This window comes from Poromitra crassiceps (genome assembly GCF_964638095.1).
Source record: "Poromitra crassiceps genome assembly, chromosome: 10".
NCBI lineage: Eukaryota > Metazoa > Chordata > Actinopteri > Beryciformes > Melamphaidae > Poromitra > Poromitra crassiceps.
The window spans coordinates 41,057,218-41,083,602 of NC_139631.1; the positions used below are offsets into that span (position 1 = coordinate 41,057,218).

General features: G+C 46.6%; 1 protein-coding gene across 1 annotated transcript in view; it reads right to left on the reverse strand.

The window, feature by feature from the left end:
* Nucleotides 1-291: 291 nt before the first annotated feature.
* citb (citron rho-interacting serine/threonine kinase b) overlaps nt 292-26,385 on the reverse strand; it is a gene marked incomplete at both ends in the record, with an annotated part of 85,163 nt that continues 59,069 nt past the window's right edge. Inside the window, 16 exons of the mRNA XM_083643880.1 lie at nt 292-315; nt 1,962-2,250; nt 4,424-4,597; nt 4,677-4,755; nt 4,882-4,962; nt 7,892-8,020; nt 9,338-9,446; nt 9,919-10,011; nt 12,715-12,854; nt 13,294-13,429; nt 14,106-14,186; nt 19,258-19,302; nt 19,781-19,950; nt 24,152-24,256; nt 24,910-24,998; nt 25,677-25,857. Coding sequence (XP_083500006.1) covers nt 292-315; nt 1,962-2,250; nt 4,424-4,597; nt 4,677-4,755; nt 4,882-4,962; nt 7,892-8,020; nt 9,338-9,446; nt 9,919-10,011; nt 12,715-12,854; nt 13,294-13,429; nt 14,106-14,186; nt 19,258-19,302; nt 19,781-19,950; nt 24,152-24,256; nt 24,910-24,998; nt 25,677-25,857 — 1,925 coding nt within the window. The remainder of the gene's footprint in view (nt 316-1,961; nt 2,251-4,423; nt 4,598-4,676; nt 4,756-4,881; nt 4,963-7,891; nt 8,021-9,337; nt 9,447-9,918; nt 10,012-12,714; nt 12,855-13,293; nt 13,430-14,105; nt 14,187-19,257; nt 19,303-19,780; nt 19,951-24,151; nt 24,257-24,909; nt 24,999-25,676; nt 25,858-26,385) is intronic.

Consider the following 26,385-nt stretch of genomic DNA (forward strand, 5'->3'; position numbering starts at 1 on the left):
TCAACAGTTTCCCCGCCGCCGCCTGTGCCTCGGGACGACGCCCGCCAACGCTTGTTTCAGGAAAGAGAAGGTTTGCCTCCCAGTGCAAGTTGAGCTGTTGTTGTCGAATGAGGAACTGAGAGTGCACTATGTACAGGCGATGGAGCCCACTGGTCAGCGGTCAGGCAGCCTGGACGGGCGTGGCTGTGTGTGTGTGTGTGTGTTTGTGTGTGTGTGTGTGTGTGCAGAGCGGACAGGGTTGTCCCATCGTTTTTCCTCAGCCTCCATTCAGGAGGAGGCAGGGCTCTGGATTCACACCGATGACTGATCCCACACCTGCAAAACACACACACACACACACACACACACACACAAGCCAAGGGTCACATGTACTGCTCCAACTGTCATTCATCCCACAAATGTACATAGCAACCGTTTAAAAAGGAGACTTTTAAAGTATGAGATCATTGTTTGTCATTGAAATTCCATTTATTCCAACTTCGGGGCAGTGGTGGCCTCAATGGTTAGAGAAGCGAGCTTGTGACCGGAAGGTCGTCGGTTCAATCCCTGGGACCGGCAGGATAAATCTGGGTGGGGAAAGTGAAAAAAGGCAGCGCTTGCCCCTCCCTCATTACCACCACTGAGGTGCCCTTGAGCAAGGCCTTTAACCCCAACTGCTCCAGTGGAGCTGCTCAGTGGCGAGCAGATCAGACTGTGGTTGTACTGGTCAGCTTCCAGGTATGAATGTGTGTGTGAATGTGAACAGGGCGCTCCTGAAAAAGAGCATTGCTCTCAGTGAGACTCCCGCTGTATAAATAAAGGTAAAAAAAATATATATATATATATATTAATTCACATCTTGGTATTTTTTAGCTTGAATGTTGATACATGTGAGATGTCACATGATACATGTATACACCCTCGCCCAGTAGACCCAGCCGAGGCCGATTAAGACCCCGACCCGCGTCCCAGAAGCAGCCGCTCACGGATCAGCCTTCCTACTCTGTCTGCAACGTTGCCCGCGGAAAGGTTGATCACGCCCAATCCGCTGCAATAGAGTTTAGTGCTACACCGCAGTATTGAAAGCCCCTTCGGTGCATGGAGGTCTAAGGCCCTGTGTGGTGATTCCAGGCCGGGCACCTCCTTTGTCTCACCAGACCCTCCCGGGGAAAAGGCAATCCTACCATGGGCAGCCTACCATGGGCAGAGAGGATGCCTCAGGGAGGCCTGTGCGCTGCACGTCACTCGCCTGCGCCGAGCACCTCGCTCTAGCCTGAAGGACCCCAGGCCGCGGCGATCTTTGCACAGATTTTCAGGAGGCTAATCCGTAGCGTTTGTGGATTTCTCCCTCATGAGAGAGCCAGGCTGGGGTGCTAAACCCATCCCGTACCGGATGCCGTCTCTCCGACTGTTAACTGTCTCTCCAACTTGTCACCAAACTATACTTGGTTGTCACCCGGTCTATTCCTAAGTGTCAATTCAAACCCTCTGTGACTGGAGGTTTAGTGACTCCATGAGCAGTGATGTCCAGATGAGTGAAATACTGTCAACTACATTAAAGAAGGAAGTCTACACATGCATGTCTCTTGTGTAGTTTAACGTGTAGTTTTCTCTTGCCTTTCAGGGCTTCCGTAGGCTTTGTCCCAAAATGAGAATATCCACCATTTAGATAAAGTAACTCCTATAGTTAAAAAGTGGCTGGTAGCACAAATTAAAACAAATTATTTTTCCTCTAGAAGGATAGCAGGTAACATTAGTCCAAAAACGTAAAACAAAATGTCAACACTTTCACAGAGTGGATCGGTATCCCGTCATTTTGTAACGGAACCCTATCTTCTGTGTCACTGTATGTATATGTGTGTGTGTGTGTGTGTGTGTGTGTGTGTGTGTGTGTGTGTGCGTGTGTGTGTGTGTGTGTGTGTGTGTGTGTGTGTGTGTGTGTGTGTACATGTGTGTGTGTGTGTGTGTGTGTGTTGCAGCACCTTGTTAACAGGGGTGAGCTGTGTCCGGACGGACCCTGCGTGGAGCCGGGTGTTGTCCCCGAACCTCCCCGGGGAGCGCTCCCTGCGGCTGTCCAGCACCCTGCCAGGGGACTTGTCCCTGTCCAGGGGTCGGGCGGGGGACTTGTCCCGTCTGAACTCGGTGCGGCCCTCGCGGTAGCGGTGTGGGGTGCTGGGCTCGCGGTGCAGGCCCTCGTGGCTGCCGGGGCCCGAGGACAGGCGCTTGGAGATGTGCTCGGTGTAGGTGGGCGGCCCGCGTTTACTGGGACTCCTGTGGGAAAACACACAGCAGACAGGAGGTGGCTGGATTAAGAATTAATAATATAATAATAATAATTATAACTAGTGCAGTGCCCGTTCCCTTTCCCCCCATTCAAACATCAAACATGCTCCACCACTACACCCCCCCAATCCTCCCCCTGCTTGCACCGCTTCCCCCAATTGGTCGAATTGTATGAAATTCAACACTGCACTTTCTCGGGTCCCCAGCAGCACACACGGCAAGTGTGAAGTAAATTGGACGAACGGTTCTTGAGATACGTGAAAGCCGTGTTCTGATTGGTTGAATTGAGTGAAGTTCGAGCTTGCACTTTCTTGGGTCCCCAGCAACGCACCCGCCAAGTTTGAAGTCGATCGGAATGAACAGTTCTCGAGATGAATTTAAAAAAATGGTGTTGCCAGTAGGTGGCGCTATGACTATATACTGTATGTGTCCGAATTGGAAGAAATTCAGCACTGCACTTTGTTGGGTCCATAGCAGGGCACCCCCAAAGTTTGGTCAATCGGATGAACGGTTCTCAAGCTATGTGAAAGCTGTGTTCTGATTGGTCGAATTGCACAAAATTCAATACTGCACATTCTTGGGTCCCGCCAAGTTTGAAGTCAATTGGACGAACGGTTCTCGAGATAAAACGTTTTTTGTGTTGCCAGTAGGTGGTGCTATGACTATGTGCATATCCGAATTGCATGGGCAAATCACTCTGAATAATGCCAGAGTCCACAAAGCTGTTCTACATTCATTGTAAACAGGGTTCCAACTTCCTACACATTTTCCATTTCAAAATTCCATACTTTTCCAGACTCCAGATTTCCGGACTTCTCTGTCAGACCATATTTCACATCTAGAGCGTCACTTTGTGTTGAAAAGTGGTGGGGACATGTCCCCATTGTAAATGACACCTATGGCCACGTCTGTCAGAGGACTTTGTAGCTGTACATAGCAGTTTCCTGTAACAAGTGCTCCTTGTTAAGTCTGAATATTTTGTTTTGTTGAATTGACTTTGAAGAGCATTACATTGTTGTAGAATTAAAGGACAAATAAAATAGACCAAACCCGTGTGGTGTGTTTTCTTGGGTGAAAAATGATGAAATGCAAAAGCAAAGACCTTGGAGCTGAAAACACAAGACAACGGTGAACCATGTCGAGGTCAATCATGTTTTAATGTATGTACTGGTATACATTTTTAAAAAGCAAGAAAATCTTGAAAGTTATTGTCTCACATCAATGTCTTCTCATTGAATGCAAACTCAAGTGGATACATGACAGAAAAAACAACCAAGAGAAAGAATCAAGTTACTCATGCTCTTTGATGCCACGAATGGAGCTTCTCTTATTGGCTGTCGAGGAAGCGAGAATAGAAAGTGATGAACCCTCCTGTGATGACCCCTGTGATGACCCCTCCTGTGATGACCCCTCCTGTGATGACCCCTGACGCTCACTAGACTTCATAGTTCACTGGACAGAAGTAAGAACAGCACATCTGGACCATAAGCAGCAGCAGACTGGCAGCAGACAGGCTGTTTAAACTGACTTATGGCTGTCTAAACTGGCTGTCTAAACTGACTTATGGCTGTCTAAACTGACTTATGGCTGTCTAAACTGGCTGTTTAAACTCACTCATGGCTGTCTAAACTGACTTATGGCTGTCTAAACTGGCTGTCTAAACTGGCTGTTTAAACTCACTTATGGCTGTCTAAACTGACTTATGGCTGTCGAAACTGGCTGTTTAAACTGACTTATGGCTGTCTAAACTGACTTATGGCTGTCTAAACTGACTTATGGCTGTTTAAACTGGCTGTCTAAACTGACTTCAAACAGAAAAAAGATCAAATATGTACCCAGAAATCAGAATGTATCTTTCTATGTTCAGCCTTACGTGAAAAGAGGCTTGTTCCTGTCTGAAAATCTAGACTATTTATACAGCAGATGGCGCTGTTGGCCTATCTGATGAAAAAAGTAAACGGTGATTGTTTTGGTTTGGTAAATCTTGTGCTGTATAGTAGTGAAGCACAGTCCCAAGAATGCAACAGAAAGGTAAACCTGATAGGTTTGTGGTGAGATGTTTTCATAACTCTCACCTACACTTTCTATCATTTGTTATTTATCTTTCTGGTTTTGATCACTTTCACCTAATATTAGTCATACGTGACGAGGGGGAGCTGACCCTCGGCTGGAGCCGGTCCTCTGCAGCTCTCCGGACTCTCGGATCAGGCTGCCCTTGCAGCAGATGACCCGCAGCTTGTTCTGGTAGGAGGAGGCCAGGTAGATGGCCCCGGAGGAGATGGCCGGGCCCAGGTAGCGAGGGTTGGGGATGTCCAGGTGAGCCAGCACTGGAGGGCTGCGAGCAGGCAAAGCCATGTGAGCAAATGGAACTGGCTATCAAAGTGTTTTGAGAGTGTGTTTTGTGTCTGTCTCACCCCAGAGCGGCGTGTCCCTGAACCTCCACCACATCCAAGGAGTTGAAGTAGGTGACGAATAGGTAGGGCTCTCTGTAGGCTGCACCAGAGGAGGACGGGGACAGAATGATTAAGATGGCAGGCAGGCATGTGTTGTTTGTATTTATATCTGCATGTACAGTTAACCAAGCTGTGTAGAGCGGTGGAAGTGATGAACCTTACGCACCAAAGGCCAGAGGCAGGCGGCTCCACTTGATGTCCTCGGTGCGGCTCCTTCGGCCATAAGCGTCCACAAACACTCCGAACTCTGTCACAGAAACAAAGCTCACTATACACTCCTCTGTCACAGAAACAAAGCTCACTATACACTCCTCTGTCACAGAAACAAAGCTCACTATACACTCCTCTGTCACAGAAACAAAGCTCACTATACACTCCTCTACCACAGAAACAAAGTTCACTGTACACACATGGTGTGTAGCCTCAGGTAGCACATGGTGTGTAGTCTCAGGTAGCACATGGTGTGTAGTCTCAGGTAGCACATGGTGTGTAGCCTCAGGTAGCACATGGTGTGTAGCCTCAGGTAGCACATGGTGTGTAGCCTCAGGTAGGAACACACATGGTGTGTAGTCTCAGGTAGCACATGGTGTGTAGCCTCAGGTAGGAACACACATGGTGTGTAGCCTCAGGTAGCACATGGTGTGTAGACTCAGGTAGGAACACACATGGTGTGTAGCCTCAGGTAGGAACACACATGGTGTGTAGCCTCAGGTAGCACATGGTGTGTAGCCTCAGGTAGCACATGGTGTGTAGCCTCAGGTAGCACATGGTGTGTAGCCTCAGGTAGCACATGGTGTGTAGCCTCAGGTAGGAACACACATGGTGTGTAGCCTCAGGTAGGAACACACATGGTGTGTAGCCTCAGGTAGGAACACACATGGTGTGTAGCCTCAGGTAGGAACACACATGGTGTGTAGCCTCAGGTAGGAACACACATGGTGTGTAGCCTCAGGTAGCACATGGTGTGTAGCCTCAGGTAGCACATGGTGTGTAGCCTCAGGTAGCACATGGTGTGTAGCCTCAGGTAGCACATGGTGTGTAGCCTCAGGTAGCACATGGTGTGTAGCCTCAGGTAGCACATGGTGTGTAGCCTCAGGTAGGAACACACATGGTGTGTAGCCTCAGGTAGCACATGGTGTGTAGTCTCAGGTAGCACATGGTGTGTAGTCTCAGGTAGCACATGGTGTGTAGCCTCAGGTAGCACATGGTGTGTAGCCTCAGGTAGGAACACACATGGTGTGTAGCCTCAGGTAGCACATGGTGTGTAGCCTCAGGTAGCACATGGTGTGTAGCCTCAGGTAGCACATGGTGTGTAGCCTCAGGTAGCACATGGTGTGTAGCCTCAGGTAGGAACACACATGGTGTGTAGCCTCAGGTAGGAACACACATGGTGTGTAGCCTCAGGTAGGAACACACATGGTGTGTAGCCTCAGGTAGGAACACACATGGTGTGTAGCCTCAGGTAGGAACACACATGGTGTGTAGCCTCAGGTAGCACATGGTGTGTAGCCTCAGGTAGGAACACACATGGTGTGTAGCCTCAGGTAGGAACACACATGGTGTGTAGCCTCAGGTAGCACATGGTGTGTAGCCTCAGGTAGCACATGGTGTGTAGCCTCAGGTAGCACATGGTGTGTAGCCTCAGGTAGCACATGGTGTGTAGCCTCAGGTAGGAACACACATGGTGTGTAGCCTCAGGTAGGAACACACATGGTGTGTAGCCTCAGGTAGGAACACACATGGTGTGTAGCCTCAGGTAGGAACACACATGGTGTGTAGCCTCAGGTAGCACATGGTGTGTAGCCTCAGGTAGCACATGGTGTGTAGCCTCAGGTAGGAACACACATGGTGTGTAGACTCAGGTAGGAACACACATGGTGTGTAGCCTCAGGTAGGAACACACATGGTGTGTAGCCTCAGGTAGGAACACACATGGTGTGTAGCCTCAGGTAGGAACACACATGGTGTGTAGCCTCAGGTAGGAACACACATGGTGTGTAGCCTCAGGTAGGAACACACATGGTGTGTAGCCTCAGGTAGCACATGGTGTGTAGCCTCAGGTAGGAACACACATGGTGTGTAGCCTCAGGTAGCACATGGTGTGTAGCCTCAGGTAGGAACACACATGGTGTGTAGCCTCAGGTAGCACATGGTGTGTAGCCTCAGGTAGCACATGGTGTGTAGCCTCAGGTAGCACATGGTGTGTAGCCTCAGGTAGGAACACACATGGTGTGTAGCCTCAGGTAGGAACACACATGGTGTGTAGCCTCACGTAGCACATGGTGTGTAGCCTCAGGTAGGAACACACATGGTGTGTAGCCTCAGGTAGGAACACACATGGTGTGTAGCCTCAGGTAGCACATGGTGTGTAGCCTCAGGTAGGAACACACATGGTGTGTAGCCTCAGGTAGCACATGGTGTGTAGCCTCAGGTAGCACATGGTGTGTAGCCTCAGGTAGGAACACACATGGTGTGTAGCCTCAGGTAGGAACACACATGGTGTGTAGCCTCAGGTAGGAACACACATGGTGTGTAGCCTCACGTAGCACATGGTGTGTAGCCTCAGGTAGCACATGGTGTGTAGCCTCAGGTAGCACATGGTGTGTAGACTCAGGTAGGAACACACATGGTGTGTAGCCTCAGGTAGGAACACACATGGTGTGTAGCCTCAGGTAGGACTGTGAGCGATGTCGTGCCGAGGTGACAGTTCACTACAAACTAAAGCAGGTCAAAGTCCCTGGCTGCATCTAAATTGATTCACCACCAAAACTTGCAAGACTTAGTAACCCACTTATGTCCTCTAAACCTCTGCAGACGAGTGGAGCAGTGACTGATGACTGACAGAAGATTCATATTTGGTCAGTGTGATAAATTATTAGTTGGATGTTTCCAAAAATATCTAGAGTATTCTAGAGGGAACACTGACCCTGAATGCGCTCAGATTTTTTTTAAATATGGCTTCAAAATACATTTCTGGCAATATCTCCTTGATCTTTATGACACTCGGAAACAAAATATCAAATTTGGACTCAGCGGTTGTTTTGGTCAAATGTTTGATGGTCATCTCGTAGCTGGATCGCTTGGTTTTTCCCAAGTAAAACTCTTCTTATCAGTATTTTGATGAAACGTCAATGGGAAAATGAATGGGGAATGCCCACATTGTCCCTTTTGCTCACCATGAAAGCAGAGCAGGTACTCCTCCTTCTGCATGCTGCTGGCCACCTGCATGATGGAGATGGGGAAGCTGTGGGAGGAGGCGGCGAACACGGCCGAGGCCAACGACACGTCGTTTTTATCCAGGAAATCTGCAGCACAGGACCAGACAGAAGACACAGTCACAGCTGGCTCACATAGCACTGTGTGGGGTTAGATAGTGTCAGGTAGGTTGTCGCCTTGAGTCTCGATCCCTGAAGCCTAAGGATCAAGTCAAAAATCTTGGCGTTATTATTGATTTCCGATCTCAACTTTAACTCCCACATTAAGTCAATCAGAAAATCAGCTTTTTATCATCTTAAAAATATAGCAAGAATTAGGGGCTACATGTCCAGACAGGATCTAGAAAAACTAATTCACGCCTTCATCTATAGTAGGTTAGACTACTGCAATAGCCTTTTCTCTGGTCTCTCCAAAAAAGAACTTAGGCAACTTCAGCTCATTCAGAATGCTGCTGCTAGAGTTCTAACGAAGACTAAGAAAGCTGATCATATCACTCCAGTTCTTAAGTCCTTACACTGGTTGCCAGTGTGTCATAGAATAGATTTTAAAATACTGTTATTAGTCTATAAATCACTTAATGGCTTAGGCCCAAAATACATAGCTGAATTGCTCCCACGCTACGAACCGTCTAGACCTCTCAGGTCAGCAGGGTCCAGCTTATTAACTGTCCCTAGGATCAAATCAAATCATGGGAAGGCCGCATTTACTCACTATGCTTCTGCTAGCTGGAACAAACTGCCTGAAGACCTCAGATCTGCCCCAACCTTACTTACTTTTAAAAATAGACTAAAGACTTTTATGTTTACCGTCGCTTTTAACTGCTGACAGATAGATAAATTGATTTATTCTATTATGCAAATCCATTGAGTCGTCTATAAGTTTTTAGCTCTTTTTGCAACTGTTGCGCCTGTTCCTTAGTGCACTTTTTATACTCTTTTTTAAAGTTTTGTTGTGATGCTTTTAAATGTCCATTTTATTCTCTTCTTTTATTCTTTTATTTTCCTGTCATCCATTTTATGTGAAGCACTTTGAATTGCCTCTGTGTATGAAATGTGCTATACAAATAAACTTGACTTGACTTGTCAGCTAACTTCTCAGCTACCTTCTGTATTGTCCTACAGTATGTACCATACCTTGTACTCCCATTTCAGTCAAATATTTTGTTCCAGTACAGAAATCTGCTCCATGTACTGTAGGCGGTGCTATATATATATATGACTTTTGTGGGATGAAAACCACGCTTCTGCAAAAAAGTATTTTCAGGAATGAAGAAACTGATGCTTATTTTCTCCTCCTAACTCATGTATTTTTGGAAGCATGTTTTTTTTCCAAGTGAGAAAAACAGCCAAAAAAAATCCCCCGTGTTTTTAACAATAGCCTACGTCCACCCTCACCCTCACCCTCACCCTCCAGCACGAACTGCTTCATCTCAATCTCGTAGAACTTGTTGGTGCCGATGATGATGCTGTAGCTGGTCAGGTGGATGCAGCTGCAGGGCTCCAGGGTCTCGATCTCCTGAGGGGCGAAGGAGGGGAGGAGAGTGAAGGTACGGACGCTAAAAAGTCTCCGCTTTTTACTTCTGAACAAAACCCAATCTGCTGTGAATGTTAGGTCGTCTTATGTCCCCACCTTGGGATGTGATTGTTCAGCTTTTTTCAGGATTTCAAATTGTGGGACAGATCACTCCCCTTAATGTAGGATCAGGATTTCTTTTTTCTATTTTAATTCAGATCCAGGTCTCTTGTGATTGGTTAGAGCCTGAGGGATTCCCTTCATGGAAATCAGTTAGAGTAGAGGAGATGTCAGACTAGAAGAAGGAAATGGAGTCTAACGAGTTGAGTTCAGTCTGATATCAGACTACCTTTCTTGTCGACCTGATTACATTCCTCGTTTTACAAAGTCTTGCATTCTATGGTTTACATTTACTTAAGTTTTCCACTTAGTGTTAGAATGTAAATGATGTATTTTACATACGGCTCATACCCACCTTACGAATGCAGAATTTGTTGAGATTGTCATTATAGCGCAGAATGGTTATTTTATTGGGCATTGCAGCACATATACAAGGCCCGTTGTCTATCTGCAAAGAGAAGACACACTGTCAGCTTATGAAGTCAAGTTTCACAGTGTTGTTTTCCCATCAAGTAAGAAAAGACTCTCCCTGAAACACATGACCTGCTGAAACACATGACCTGCTGAAACACATGAGCTGCTGAAACACATGAGCTGCTGAAACACATGACCTGATGAAACACATGACCTGATGAAACACATGACCTGATGATGAAACACATGACCTGATGAAACACATGACCTGATGAAACACATGACCTGATGAAACACATGACCTGATGATGAAACACATGACCTGATGAAACACATGACCTGATGAAACACATGACCTGATGAAACACATGACCTGATGTAACACATGACCTGATGAAACACATGACCTGCTGAAACACATGACCTGATGAAACACATGACCTGCTGAAACACATGACCTGATGAAACACATGACCTGATGAAACACATGACCTGATGAAACACATGACCTGATGAAACACATGACCTGATGATGAAACACATGACCTGATGAAACACATGACCTGATGAAACACATGACCTGCTGAAACACATGACCTGATGAAACACATGACCTGCTGAAACACATGACCTGATGAAACACATGACCTGATGAAACACATGACCCACTGAAACACATGACCTGATGAAACACATGACCTGATGAAACACATGACCCACTGAAACACATGACCTGATGAAACACATGAAACACATGACCTGATGAAACACATGACCTGATGAAACACATGACCTGATGAAACACATGACATGATGAAACACATGACCTGATGAAACACATGACCTGATGAAACACATGACCCACTGAAACACATGACCTGATGAAACACATGACCTGATGAAACACATGACCCACTGAAACACATGACCTGATGAAACACATGAAACACATGACCTGATGAAACACATGAAACACATGACCTGATGAAACACATGACCTGATGATGAAACACATGAAACACATGACCTGATGAAACACATGAAACACATGACCTGATGAAACACATGACCTGATGAAACACATGACCTGATGAAACACATGACATGATGAAACACATGACCTGATGAAACACATGACCTGATGAAACACATGACCCACTGAAACACATGACCTGATGAAACACATGAAACACATGACCTGATGAAACACATGACCTGATGATGAAACACATGAAACACATGACCTGATGAAACACATGACCTGATGATGAAACACATGACCTGATGAAACACATGACCTGATGAAACACATGACCTGATGAAACACATGACCTGATGATGAAACACATGACCTGATGAAACACATGACCTGATGAAACACATGAATCACATGACCTGATGAAACACATGACCTGATGAAACACATGACCTGATGAAACACATGACCTGATGATGAAACACATGACCTGATGAAACACATGACCTGATGAAACACATGACCTGATGAAACACATGAGCTGATGAAACACATGACTTGATGAAACACATGACCTGATGAAACACATGACCTGATGAAACACATGACCTGATGAAACACATGACCTGATGATGAAACACATGACCTGATGATGAAACACATGACCTGATGAAACACATGACCTAATGAAACACATGAGCTGATGAAACACATGACTTGATGAAACACATGACCTGATGAAACACATGACCTGATGAAACACATGAGCTGATGAAACACATGACTTGATGAAACACATGACTTGATGAAACACATGACCTGATGAAACACATGACCTGATGAAACACATGAGCTGATGAAACACATGACTTGATGAAACACATGACCTGATGAAACACATGACCTGATGAAACACATGACCTGATGATGAAACACATGACCTGCTGAAACACATGACCTGATGAAACACATGACCTGATGAAACACATGACTTGATGAAACACATGAACTGATGAAACACATGACTTGATGAAACACATGACTTGATGAAACACATGACCTGATGAAACACATGACCTGATGAAACACATGACCTGATGAAACACATGACCTGATGATGAAACACATGACCTGATGATGAAACACATGACCTGATGAAACACATGAGCTGATGAAACACATGAGCTGATGAAACACATGACTTGATGAAACACATGACCTGATGAAACACATGACCTGATGATGAAACACATGACCTGATGATGAAACACATGACCTGATGATGAAACACATGACCTGATGAAACACATGACCTGATGAAACACATGACCTGATGAAACACATGACCTGATGAAACACATGACCTGATGAAACACATGAAACACATGACCTGATGAAACACATGACCTGATGAAACACATGACCTGATGAAACACATGAAACACATGACCTGATGAAACACATGACCTGATGAATCACATGACCTGATGAAACACATGAGCTGATGAAACACATGACTTGATGAAACACATGACCTGATGAATCACATGACCTGATGAAACACATGACCTGATGAAACACATGACCTGATGAAACACATGAAACACATGACCTGATGAAACACATGACCTGATGAAACACATGACCTGATGAAACACATGAAACACATGACCTGATGAATCACATGAGCTGATGAAACACATGACTTGATGAAACACATGACCTGCTGAATGTGAACTTGGACAGGAAGAGAAGACCTACCCTCCCAGCAGCAAACAGATGGCAGCCCTTGACCGTCTCAAAGATGTAAGGAGCCAGTTCAGACTGGTTGGGCAGGTGGGACTGGGCCAGTGACTGCTTCACTCTCTTAATCTCCACCAGACACAGCGCCCTTTCATCCCCTACAGGACAGAGTCGGTACATCAGCTGGGGCTGCACTGGTTTCAGCAGACCATTAGCTTCCAACTCACTCACTTCATATAATAACAAGTGAGACGTGTCGTCCCCCACAAATGATGCAGTCAGTAGCGGAGCGTACACCGGGGCAGAGGGTGCGCCCGCCCCTAAGAGCTTCGCCCCCCGTAGGCTGATAGGGTTGCTCCGCCCCTGGATGCAGTCATAAGATGCACCATTCATTTAAGGCTCATCAACATTAGACAACATTACTTATAGCACTTCCATCAGGCCAATGGGCTGGATAGGATGGCTTTTCATAGCAGAACATATTCACTATTTGAAAATCCACGTCCTGAACAGGCAGTGAATTCACCCCAATCCTGCCGTGTTGTTCTGTTCACTTGACAGTTCTCATGATGGACACGGTGAAGGAGAAGATCTCACCAACGATCATCAGCAGCTTCTCCTGCTCCTTGATGATGTGGATCTGAAAGACGGAGCCCAGCCCGGGGACGTGGCTCAGGGAGTTCTTGATGACGTTTAGGGCGTACAGACCCTCTTCAGAGCCCACCAGCACTATCTGTGTTACATAACCACAACATAACCGCAGCCATTACTCTCCGACAAGGTGAAAGTTCAAATAAGAACGACAGGTTGCTTCATAGATTTAAGATTAATCTAACTGCTCAACATTATAACTGCTGCTGTGTTTTACTGACACCCCCCCCCCCCAGTTGTAGACTAACACATGCTTCCTCCGATACATGTGCAGTCGCCAGCCGCTTCTTTTCACCTGACAGTGAGGAGTTTCACCAGCAGGCAAGGAGAACAGACTCTTATCACAGCAGCCATTTTGACGTGTCAAAGCAGGGTAAACACAGGTTTAACCAACAACATCAATGAGGGCCCTGGCACTGGAACACCTACATGGAATGGAACCATCATTAATGTTGTTGGTTACACCTGTGTTTACCCTGCTTTGACACCTCAAATGGCTGCTGTGAAAAGGGTCTATTGTGCCTGTATGGACGCCCGACTAAGCCGGTTGGGGGGTTCAAACCTGCGACCCTCGTGTTGGTTGGCAGGATATCTGCTGCTGCTCTACCCCGATGCCCCAATATCACAAGCTTATGTGTATGTAGAGCCTGTATTCACTGAGTCTGGAATAAGGATGAGCCAGTGACGATGTTTTTCCTTGCCTTTTTTATACATATGACAATAAAAGGATGTTGAACTCTAAGTATGCCAGTAAGTACCTGATCGGTGAGAGGGAGGGTGCAGTTGATATCCAGCCTGTCGTCTCCCTCCAGTTTCAGGAGAGAGTTTCCTAACAGCTTCTGAAAGAGCAGAGAGGAGTCAAGAGTCAGTGGAGCCACAGCCTCAATGTGACCTGAGAGAGAGGCCGCTCTGCAGGTAGCAGACCAGAGAGAGGCCGCTCTGCAGGCAGCAGACCAGAGAGAGGCCGCTCTGAAGGCAGCAGACCAGAGAGAGGCTGCTCTGCAGGGAGCAGACCAGAGAGAGGCCGCTCTGAAGGCAGCAGACCAGAGAGAGGCTGCTCTGCAGGCAGCAGACCAGAGAGAGGCCGCTCTGAAGGCAGCAGACCAGAGAGAGGCTGCTCTGCAGGGAGCAGACCAGAGAGAGGCCGCTCTGCAGGTAGCAGACCAGGGAGAGGCCGCTCTGCGCAGGGAGCAGACCAGAGAGAGGCCGCTCTGCAGGCAGCAGACCAGAGAGAGGCCGCTCTGCAAGGAGCAGACCAGAGAGGGGCCGCTCTGCAAGGAGCAGACCAGAGAGAGGCCACTCTGCAGACAGCAGACCAGAGAGAGGCCGCTCTGCAGACAGCAGACCAGAGAGAGGCCACTCTGCAGACAGCAGACCATAGAGAGGCCGCTCTGCAGACAGCAGACCAGAGAGAGGCCCGCTCTGCAGACAGCAGACCAGAGAGAGGACGCTCTGCAGACAGCAGACCAGAGAGAGGCCGCTCTGCAGGGAGCAGACCAGAGAGAGGCCGCTCTGCAGGCAGCAGACAAGAGAGAGGCCGCTCTGCAGGGAGCAGACCAGAGAGAGGCCGCTCTGCAGGGAGCAGACCAGAGAGAGGCCGCTCTGCAGGCAGCAGACCAGAGAGAGGCCGCTCTGCAAGGAGCAGACCAGAGAGAGGCCCCTCTGCAGGGAGCAGACCAGAGAGAGGCCGCTCTGCAAGGAGCAGACCAGAGAGAGGCCACTCTGCAGACAGCAGACCAGAGAGAGGCCGCTCTGCAGACAGCAGACCAGAGAGAGGCCGCTCTGCAGGCAGCAGACCAGAGAGAGGCCGCTCTGCAGACAGCAGACCAGAGAGAGGCCGCTCTGCAGGCAGCAGACCAGAGAGAGGCCGCTCTGCAGGCAGCAGACCAGAGAGAGGCCGCTCTGCAGACAGCAGACCAGAGAGAGGCCGCTCTGCAGGCAGCAGACCAGAGAGAGGCCGCTCTGCAGACAGCAGACCAGAGAGAGGCCGCTCTGCAGACAGCAGACCAGAGAGAGGCCGCTCTGCAGGCAGCAGACCAGAGAGAGGCCGCTCTGCAGGCAGCAGACCAGAGAGAGGCCGCTCTGCAGACAGCAGACCAGAGAGAGGCCGCTCTGCAGACAGCAGACCAGAGAGAGGCCGCTCTGCAGGCAGCAGACCAGAGAGAGGCCGCTCTGCAGGCAGCAGACCAGAGAGAGGCCGCTCTGCAGGCAGCAGACCAGAGAGAGGCCGCTCTGCAGACAGCAGACCAGAGAGAGGCCGCTCTGCAGACAGCAGACCAGAGAGAGGCCACTCTGCAGGCAGCAGAGGCCGCTCTGCAGACAGCAGACCAGAGAGAGGCCGCTCTGCAGGGAGCAGACCAGAGAGAGGCCGCTCTGCAGGCAGCAGACAAGAGAGAGGCCGCTCTGCAGCAGGCAGCAGACCAGACCAGAGACCAGAGTTGTCAATCCCCAAGTCCATCAAGTCAAACCACAACTAGAAAGTGATTTGAGAGTCGAGACAAATATTAGTTTGTGTACATTGATAATATTTCAATCTCTAATTATATTGAGAATCAAGAATGATATTGTTTTATATTGTAAAATCTACATATTCTAAGTCTAACAGAGTAGATGATCACAATGCAGCAGATAAACACTGACAGATTCTGTACAGTCCCACGCTGCATTTATGGTGATGATGTCGTTACTTCTGAATATGAGGAGAGGCTTGAGGAGTTTGGTAAAGATTGCCACCTAATTCACAATAATATAACTTTTACTGTGCCATAAAGAAGAGACTTGATTTGTGGAAAATTATTTTCTCAAATTCCCATGCTGGCAAAACAAAAAGAGAAATGCATACAAAATATTAGTTTCAACTAATTGAATCTTAAAAACACAAATTTAAGTCAAGCCAAAGGAATTTTACATGGTTCCCACACCTTAAAAAAAAATCAAATTCAAGGACTTTTCAAGGACTTTCCAGGCGCAATTTCCTCCACCCAACACAGCATGGTTTGAGACACAGATCAAGTTTAATTACTCTCTTACTGCTTGCTTGCCACTGTTTAAAGGTACATTCAGCGATGTTTTTGTGTTAAAATAAGTGTTAAATGGCTCTATCAATCAATCAATCAATCAATCAATCAATCAATCAATCAAATTTATTTATAGAGCACATTTAAACATGACACATGTCAACCAAAGTGCTGTACATAGGGTAGAGATACACAAAAAAACATCAGGCAACATCTGGTAAGCAATCATCGGGACACATAGGGAAACCAAGGCATGAATCAGCTAGAATCGGGAAATGCTAGCAGGTAGAAGTGGGTTTTCAGGTTAGATTTTAAGGCCTCTATCGAGGGGGCGAGCCTGATAGAGGTGGGGATGCTGTTCCACAGGACAGGGGCTGTGGCAGCAAAGGCACCGCCCCCCCTAAGCTTGAGGTTGAACCTCTGGACTGTCAGGAGCCTCTGATCGGCTGACCTGAGGGCTCTAGTGTTGGAGTAGGGGGATAGGAGGTCTGAGATGTAGGAGGAGGGCTGGTTGTTGAGTGCTTTAAATACAAACAGGAGAACCTTGAAATCTATTCTGTAGCGTACTGGAAGCCAGTGAAGGGAGGCGAGGACAGGAGTTATGTGGTCTCTTTTGCGGGTTCCGGTCAAAAGTCTGGCAGCGGCGTTCTCTGTACCAACTGCAGACGGGACAGGGAGGACTGATTGATGCCTGTGTAGAGAGAGTTGCAGTAATCTAATCTAGATGAGATGAAAGCGTGGATGACTCTCTGAAGGTCTGCAGGAGAGAGGAAGGCTTTGAGCTTGGCAATAGTGCAGAGTTGTAAAAAGCATGCCTTTACCACTGAATTTACCTGTCTATCAAACTTAAATTGGGGATCAAAAATGACACCTAGGTTTTTAACATAGGGCTTGACCAGGGCGGAAAGGTTGCCTAGACTGTTGGTGAGGGTGGAGACAGCATCTGGGGGACCGAACAGGATTATTTCACATTTGTTTTCATTGAGTTGTAGAACGTTTTTTGCCATCCAGCATTTAATGTCGTCGAGGCAGGCCAGGAGACTGTTTAGTATGGACTGGTTGTTGGGTTTCAGAGAGACATAAAGCTGTGTGTCATCAGCATAACAGTGAAAGGATATGTTGTGCTTCTGAATGATTAAACTGAGGGGTAACATGTACAGTGAGAAGAAAATCGGGCCAAGGATGGACCCTTGCGGGACCCCACAGGAGAGGGTAGCTGAGGAGGACGAGCAATTTGCAATGTTGATAGCAAAGGTTCTATTTGTGAGATAGGAGGAGAACCATGCTAATGCAGTGCCACTGACACCAACCCCACCCTCTATTTTCTGACAGCAATCACTGAAATAGAGTGTTTGGTCAGTCCAACCCCCCGTTGTGCTCTATCTCTCTCCTGTAGTCCTGCAGGCAACCATAACGCGTAGAGACTCAGGGATTGGATTCAGGGTGAAAAAATACATATAGTCCTTCATAGGCATCGCGATCCGACCTTCCATTTCGCAGAAAATGTCAACTTTTCTCTGATTGGATCCAAATTGGTGCTGACCTCAAACTATCCAATCAGCACTTTACCCATGTCTATGTCTATTTTTAGATTTCAGGGACCCTGGTTTTATTAATTTTTTGCTCAGTCAAGTTCCATTGGGTCAATTTGTGACTCGTGCCTCACAGATGAATTTACGGTAGGTCACGTGACTTGTGTCCCAATCTCTAAATACTGTAGTGCTCCGAGAGGCAGCGGGGTCAACTGTCTGATCCATAGTGCTCTGGACAGGACAGAGACAACTGTCTGATCCATAGTGCTCTGGACAGGACAGAGACAACTGTCTGATCCATAGTGCTCTGGACAGGACAGAGACAACTGTCTGATGCGTAGTGCTCTGGACAGGACAGAGACAACTGTCTGATCCATAGTGCTCTGGACAGGACAGATACAACTGTCTGATGCGTAGTGCTCTGGACAGGACAGAGACAACTGTCTGATCCATAGTGCTCTGGACAGGACAGAGACAACTGTCTGATCCATAGTGCTCTGGACAGGACAGAGACAACTGTCTGATCCATAGTGCTCTGGACAGGACAGAGACAACTGTCTGATCCATAGTGCTCTGGACAGGACAGAGACAACTATCTGATCCATAGTGCTCTGGACAGGACAGAGACAACTATCTGATCCATAGTGCTCTGGACAGGACAGAGACAACTGTCTGATCCGTAGTGCTCTGGACAGGACAGAGACAACTGTCTGATCCATAGTGCTCTGGACAGGACAGCCAGAGAGGATCACTCCAAAGACCAACAGACATCTCGCTGACAATTTGAGCACAGTGGTTATAAATGCAGGACACCAAAGACAGGGAGGAATATTATAGGTTGGGTTATTTCAGCAGCAACAATCATACGATCACTTCAACCAGGTGTTTGCACAGTACAGGTACAGTACAGGTACAGTACAGGTACAGTACAGTCAGTTACAGCACAGTTACAGGACAGTTACAGGACAGTTACAGGACAGTTACAGCACAGTTACAGCACAGTTACAGCACAGTTACAGGACAGTTACAGGACAGTACATGTAGCAGAGGACAGTGAGAGGAGTGAGGAGTGGTCAGAGCAGGTGAGGTGAGCACAGCAGGGAAGATGACAAACCAACACAATGTCACAATCATGCACCACTGTGCCTATTGAGAGATGTGTAGTGTGTGTGTGTGTGTGTGTGTGTGTGTGCGTGCAAGCGTGCGTGAGTGAGTGAGTGTGTGTGTGTGTGTGTGTGTGTGTGTGTGTGTGTGTGTGTGTGCGTGTGCGTGCGTGTGTGTGTGTCTGTGTGTGTGTGTGTGTGTGTGTGTGTGTCTGTGTGTCAGTGAGTCTTGTGTCTGTATCTTTTGTAACTCTTTACCTGGACCAGGGGAGACAGAACCATTGGTCCTTTGGACACAGCAGCCTGTGTGCGCAATGAAACCCAATGGAATGGGTAGAATAGAGCAAATCAACAAAACATGCCCATATACGGACATACAGTGCGGTATGATGAAAAAGCAACAAACAGGCATGAGAGAGAGAGAGAGAGAGAGAGAGAGAGAGAGAGAGACAGAGAAGAAGGGGACAATTAACGACACATAAAAAGTGAGATTAGGGGTTATCCATAAAAAGACAACTGCGGCGTCAAACTGACCACCTGTGTTCAGAACTGGATTAACGGAGACTACAGATTACAGAAGGTATAATCACTGCTCATGAATGACCCCCCATACAGTCAAACAGCAAGTTACAACCAGAGCCATAGACAAGGCAATGATCTGTAACTGTGGTGGTAACTGTTTATGATTTGAGTCAGCAGACATCCAGGACGCAGAGAGCCCCCCCAAGCTGCCCCAGGATGCAGAGAGCCCCCCCCCCCCAGCTGCCCCAGAGATACTCACTGCGTCTGCCTCCGCCTTCTCCCGGGAGGCTCGCCCGCCAGCCACCACAGACTCCATGACGGCCACCCAGCGCTGCTTGTCTGGGAAGCTGGGAGCCATGAAGTACAGAGCCTGTACAGGCCAGCAGAGGGCGTGGGAGTGCGACTCCAGCTTCAGGACGTAGGCAACATCTGACACACAGGGGACAAGGGAGGCTCCACTTTAGAGACACGTACAGCAGAGATCCTGCCTTTACACTTTTCGGTTATGTACTACTATTTTTGTAATTATTCAAAGCTGAAAATTGGCAGATTGTTCCTTTAAAGACGGCATGAAAAACGACATCTCAGGGTCTGTGATGATGACGTATCCGAGTGAAAACAAGCATCGCTTTGACTGGAACAGGGTCGAGAGGCGGGACATGGCGTGTGGATGATTTGATTCGACGGTTCCGGGGGACTGGAGTTGACATTGGCCAATCCTGGCGCTTGAATTCTGTGAATCCCACTAGGCGATGGATCCCACCGGACTTGGGGGCAGAACGAGCTCGCACTGCTCCCGCGTAGTCTGCACCGCAAAATAACGTAACAAATCTGAAACCTACCGGTCACGTTTCAATAACAGTCCATGTGCAAACACAATATAATGTCAATACAGCGCTGTGGAGTGCGTAGTCACCAAGGCCGGATTAACCATAGGGCAACCGGGGCAGGTGCCCCGGGGCCCTCGGGGTGAAGGGGCCCTCAATTTTATTTTTATTTTTTATTTTTTTTTGGTCGGGCTCATGTTGGGCTCCACAGAACTATGACACAAATCTAAGACCAATCAGGACAAAATAAAATGTGTTTCCAAGAACATTAAGTCTGATGATTTAGTCTCATTGGATGCCTGTGGGCAAGTGGTGACCAGGGGCGCTGGAAGTGGGGGTGCTTGTGGTGCTGCGGCACCCTCTGCTGTTTTGTATTGGAAATGTAATGTCAATTATTTTTTCATCATTGTAAAGCCACAGCACAGTGAAGAGGATATTAATGTGAAGATTAGCCTCTTCCTTTTGCTCTCAGAGTGCATCAGATTCATGCATTTTACTTTAAAATGTACAAAATTTCTTTGTCCAGGGGGGGCACAGCCCCCCCTACAAACCCCCCAGTCAGACCTGCTAGTGCTACCTGTTTGCAAAGCCTAGAATCACCTATGAGTGAATGAGAAACTGAATCTCAGAAACTGAATAATGACATAACAGTATAACACTAATGTTAATTTAAAATGGGATATTCCTCTAAATATGGCGAAAAAACATCCAAACATCCGGACGATGGGTAGGGGGGCCCCTGGGAGCTTCAGTGCCCAGGGGCCCCTGGGGGTGTTAATCTGGCTCTGGTAGTCACTGACTGCGCGAGCCCGCAGGTCAGATAGGACCGGGTGTCTGCCTCCGAGCCGAGGCAGAGAGAGTGCTGCTGTCGCCTTGAGGGGCCGGGGGTAAGAGCCAGTTACATGTACGTTATTCCTGGAATGCGAGTTATAGTTACATGTCTTTGCATTCTACATCAAATGAAGACATTACCATTTGTTTTATTTTGTATGTTACATAATACTTATTGGCCAAGTATATTAACATTTATGGGTTGTCATGTCATGATATATGATTGGTTGAAATGGGGTAGAAATTTGATAGTACTGATTGACGTCAGCATACTGTAGATTACAGTTATGAATGAAATCCTGAAAAATGAACTTTTGATCTGAAAAAAAAAACGTGAAAAACGAACGTTTTTGTGATTTTCTTTTGCATACATTATTAAGTAGGTGCACTGAATACGCAAGGATGTGATCTCAAATAGAAGAAAAATCAGCTTGAATTTAAGCTCTTACCAAAGCCGGTGGGGCGTTGGCTGTTATCACAGATATGCTACACGTGTGTTGTGTCATCGCTACCGACATCGACCAGCCAATCAGGCATCTCGGACAATATCTGTCCGAAAAAACTGCCAGTGTCCAGACCCCAAATCAAAGAGTGTTCAAAACGGCGATCACATACGGTAAGAATTTTGTTGTTGTTGATTTAGTGTTGAATCGTATTACTCCCCACATGTGGTGACTGCTGAGATAATAGTGATGAGAGTGAAACCTATGATTAGAACAGCTATTCTTATACACTCTCTGACTGGGATAATTTCTAGTGAATTATAGTGAAATTAGACTACTCTTGTGCTGGCAACCGGCCCGGAATCACCCAAATCAGTGGTTCTCAATGTGGGGTCCGGGGACCAGCAGGGGTCCTTGAAGGGGTACCAGGGGGTCCCCAGCAAATTAATAGTGTGCTAAACTTCACCATTAAATTACAATAAGTTAACACAATTAGAGAGTCTGTTGACTCTGACAATTTCATTCATAGTTTCTCTGTCATCTCTCTACCTACAATATCTCTACCTACAATATCAAGTCATAGAAGAAGTCATATCTGAATAAACACTAGACGTATTTTCAGATTTTGGTCAGAGACAAAATCTCATTAAATCGGGGTCCATGGCTCTAATGTGCATTAAAGTAGGGGTTCATGATATGAATGAGGTGGAAAATCACGGGCCTAATGATCCCTGGGGGTCTCCAGACTCCACTTTGACAACCACTACTTTTGAGTCTAAGGGAGTAGGGCTGGGCATCGCCACTGATTTCCCAATTCGACACGATTCCGATACACAAGGTCCCGGTTCGATTCGATTTCCGATTCGATACGATTCAATACAATACCGGTATTTCAGTTACAATAGCAATTTTGTATTAATTTAAAAATATGAATGTTTACAGATGAGCATATTGTTGCTTTAAAAACCAAACCACACCACTCTAATGGGGTTAACGCTTCAAGCACCCACGGGAAAAGGCATTATACTTATTATATAAGATCGATATTGGGATTTATGAATCAATATCAGTTAATTAATGTCGATTTGTATCAGAAAAAAAATATTTAGTTTTTTTAACCAGCCCTATAAAGAAAGGGAGTGATCCATTCTGTTTCTTTGAGATACAGGCATAATGGCCGTCTTCCTACAATGCAAAGTGTCTGTGTGTGTGTGAGCAGAAGTTGTGTTCGGCCACAGCTATGCCATTTTACGTGCGATGGTGCTGAATCTTTCAGGAAGTGTAAAGAGCACCCCTGCAGGTGACTTAACGGAGCCACATTTTAATGGGCGTATTTGTGATGCTGCAGAATGGCTGTGCGTTCTGCGCGGAGGCTGCACTGGACACGTTTTCTGCTAGTACTGAGATTGTGATGTGCTATAGGACCTGCTCTTTCCATGTAGGACCTACTCTTTCAATGAAGGACCTGCTCTTTCCATGTAGGACCTGCTCTTTCCATGTAGGACCTGCTCTTTCCATGAAGGACCTGCTCTTTCCATGAAGGACCTGCTCTTTCCATGAAGGACCTGCTCTTTCCATGAAGGACCTGCTCTTTCCATGTAGGACCTGCTCTTTCCATGAAGGACCTGCTCTTTCAGGACCTGCTCTTTCCATGAAGGACCTGCTCTTTCCATAAAGGACCTGCTCTTTCCATGAATGACCTGCTCTTTCCATGTAGGACCTGCTCTTTCCATGTAGGACCTGCTCTTTCCATGTAGGACCTGCTCTTTCCATGAAGGACCTGCTCTTTCCATGAAGGACCTGCTCTTTCAGGACCTGCTCTTTCCATGTAGGACCTGCTCTTTCCATGAAGGACCTGCTCTTTCCATGAAGGACCTGCTCTTTCCATGAAGGACCTGCTCTTTCCATGAAGGACCTGCTCTTTCAGGACCTGCTCTTTCCATGAAGGACCTGCTCTTTCCATGTAGGACCTGTTCTTTCCATGTAGGACCTGCTCTTTCGATGTAGGACCTGCTCTTTCCATGAAGGACCTGCTCTTTCCATGAAGGACCTGCTCTTTCCATGTAGGACCTGCTCTTTCCATGAAGGACCTGCTCTTTCCATGTAGGACCTGCTCTTTCCATGAAGGACCTGCTCTTTCCATGAAGGACCTGCTCTTTCAGGACCTGCTCTTTCCATGAAGGACCTGCTCTTTCCATGAAGGACCTGCTCTTTCCATGTAGGACCTGTTCTTTCCATGTATGACCTGCTCTTTCCATGAAGGACCTGCTCTTTCCATGAAGGACCTGCTCTTTCAGGACCTGCTCTTTCCATGAAGGACCTGTTCTTTCCATGTAGGACCTGCTCTTTCCATGTAGGACCTGCTCTTTCCATGAAGGACCTGCTCTTTCCATGAAGGAGAGAAGCAGGTGAAGTGGAAGGGGCTGAACGGGGATCTTCAGACAACAGACAGATTGTGCAAAAAGAAGGTGCAAGTCAATGAGGAAAGTGCTGATGATTTGAGTGTGTTTGAGCACACGTCTTGTGTACCTGACTTGGCGGCGCTGGGTAGCTCAGATGCTCCTACTGCTCCATGAACCATCACCTCTCCATCTGACACGCACAGGTCAAACTCTTCCAGCGGCTTCACTGAGTCTGAGTCACACACACACACACACACACACGCACGCACGCACACACACACACACACACACACACACACACACACACACACACACACACACACACACACACACACACACACACACACACACACACACACGGAGCAAGCAGCTTTGTAACTACAGCCTGGATTCAGCAGCAGGTCTCAAAATAATAAACTCTAGTCGGTCTATGCATGCTAATGTTGAGCTAATAGAGCAAGCAACCTTCTCTGGGCTCTATCTCGTAGGTAGACACTTTAGTCCCATCCAGGACCACATACTAACCTTCTCTGGGCTATATCTCGTAGGTAGACACTTTAGTCCCATCCAGGACCACATACTAACCTTCTCTGGGCTCTATCTCGTAGGTAGACACTTTAGTCCCATCCAGGACCCCATACTAACCTTCTCTGGGCTATATCTCGTAGGTAGACACTTTAGTCCCATCCAGGACCACATACTAACCTTCTCTGGGCTCTATCTCGTAGGTAGACACTTTAGTCCCATCCAGGACCACATACTAACCTTCTCTGGGCTCTATCTCGTAGGTAGACACTTTAGTCCCATCCAGGACCACATACTAACCTTCTCTGGGCTCTATCTCGTAGGTAGACACTTTAGTCCCATCCAGAACCACATACTAACCTTCTCTGGGCTCTATCTCGTAGGTAGACACTTTAGTCCCATCCAGGACCACATACTTCCTCTCCCAGCCCTGGCCTCGCTTCCCATTCCTGCAGACACACAAGACAATGCAACTGGATCACTAAGAAACATAACTTTCTAACTTAACTTAACTTAACTTAAGAGCTGGCTGAAACAGTATTTGCAGGAAGCCCTTCCGCCTTTGTTTAATACAGATGGGTGTATTTTTCCACACAGGACAATACAATGACCCCCCCCCCCAACTCACACCACAACAACTAATACCCATATGGCTGCGCAATATGGACCAAAAATCCTATCTCAATATTTTTAGGCTGAATGATGGATGATACACGATGTGAGATGTTACAAACACATTTTTTGAAACAAGACTGTGATCAAACCAAAATGCAAAGACAGGGTTTCCTTCCCTGGCTATTGGTGCTTCACAACATATTGACACAATGAGTATTTTTATAAATAATCATCAGTAATGTGGATATAATGACTAAATGGGTAAAGGCCAATAATAGAACAGCTACAACAGTCTGGTAAATTCTGAAAATCACATCACTTTATTGTAATGCAGCCTTTAAAACCACATATGCCATATCATGATATTACGATATCCAAAATCTAAGACGATATTCTAGTCTCATATCACGGTAGCGATGTAATATCGATATATTGCCCAGCCTTACTACAGATACTGTTTGAGCCAGCTGTAGTAGTTGACGTGTTACTGTCTCAGTGTCTCCCTGGCTAACCTGGGCTGCTTCATCCAGCCCTCCAGGTGCATGTGTCCGCTGGCCTCTTTCAGCTGCTGGCCAGGGGAAGTGCTCTTGTCCCGACACAGGCCCTCAGACAGGTGCAGGGCGCAGTCCCCCGACAGGCCACACGTGGCTGGAAGGCAGGGGGAGCATTTTGGGTGGCACAAAGCGTGACATTCTGAAAGAGAGAAAACACGGTTACCAATGACAACGGGTCCCGTCAAGGAATGAATGAATAAGAAGCAAGTATATATATATATATATATATATATATATATATATATATATATATATATATATATATATATATACAGTATATATATATATATATATATATATATATATATATATATATATATATATATATATATATATATATATATATATATATATATATATATATAATTTATGTATTATATATACATTATTCAGCAGTTGAAGCCCTTGTTTGTATTCTGTGATTGGCTAGTTATCTTCTAGAGAATCTAGATAGCCCTCATTGGTTGATTTGGAATTGTTAATGAGGCAGAAGGAGGGGGCGTCATTTTAAGGATTTTAAATAATTTAGCCTTTTTTAATGGGGGGGGGGAATCAGACACAAATTATTATTCAAAGTAGAGTATTGACATGACTTTAGGGGGTGTTTCAATTTTAATTTATACAATTGTACAATTATACAAAAAAAGAAAAAATATCAAAACATTTA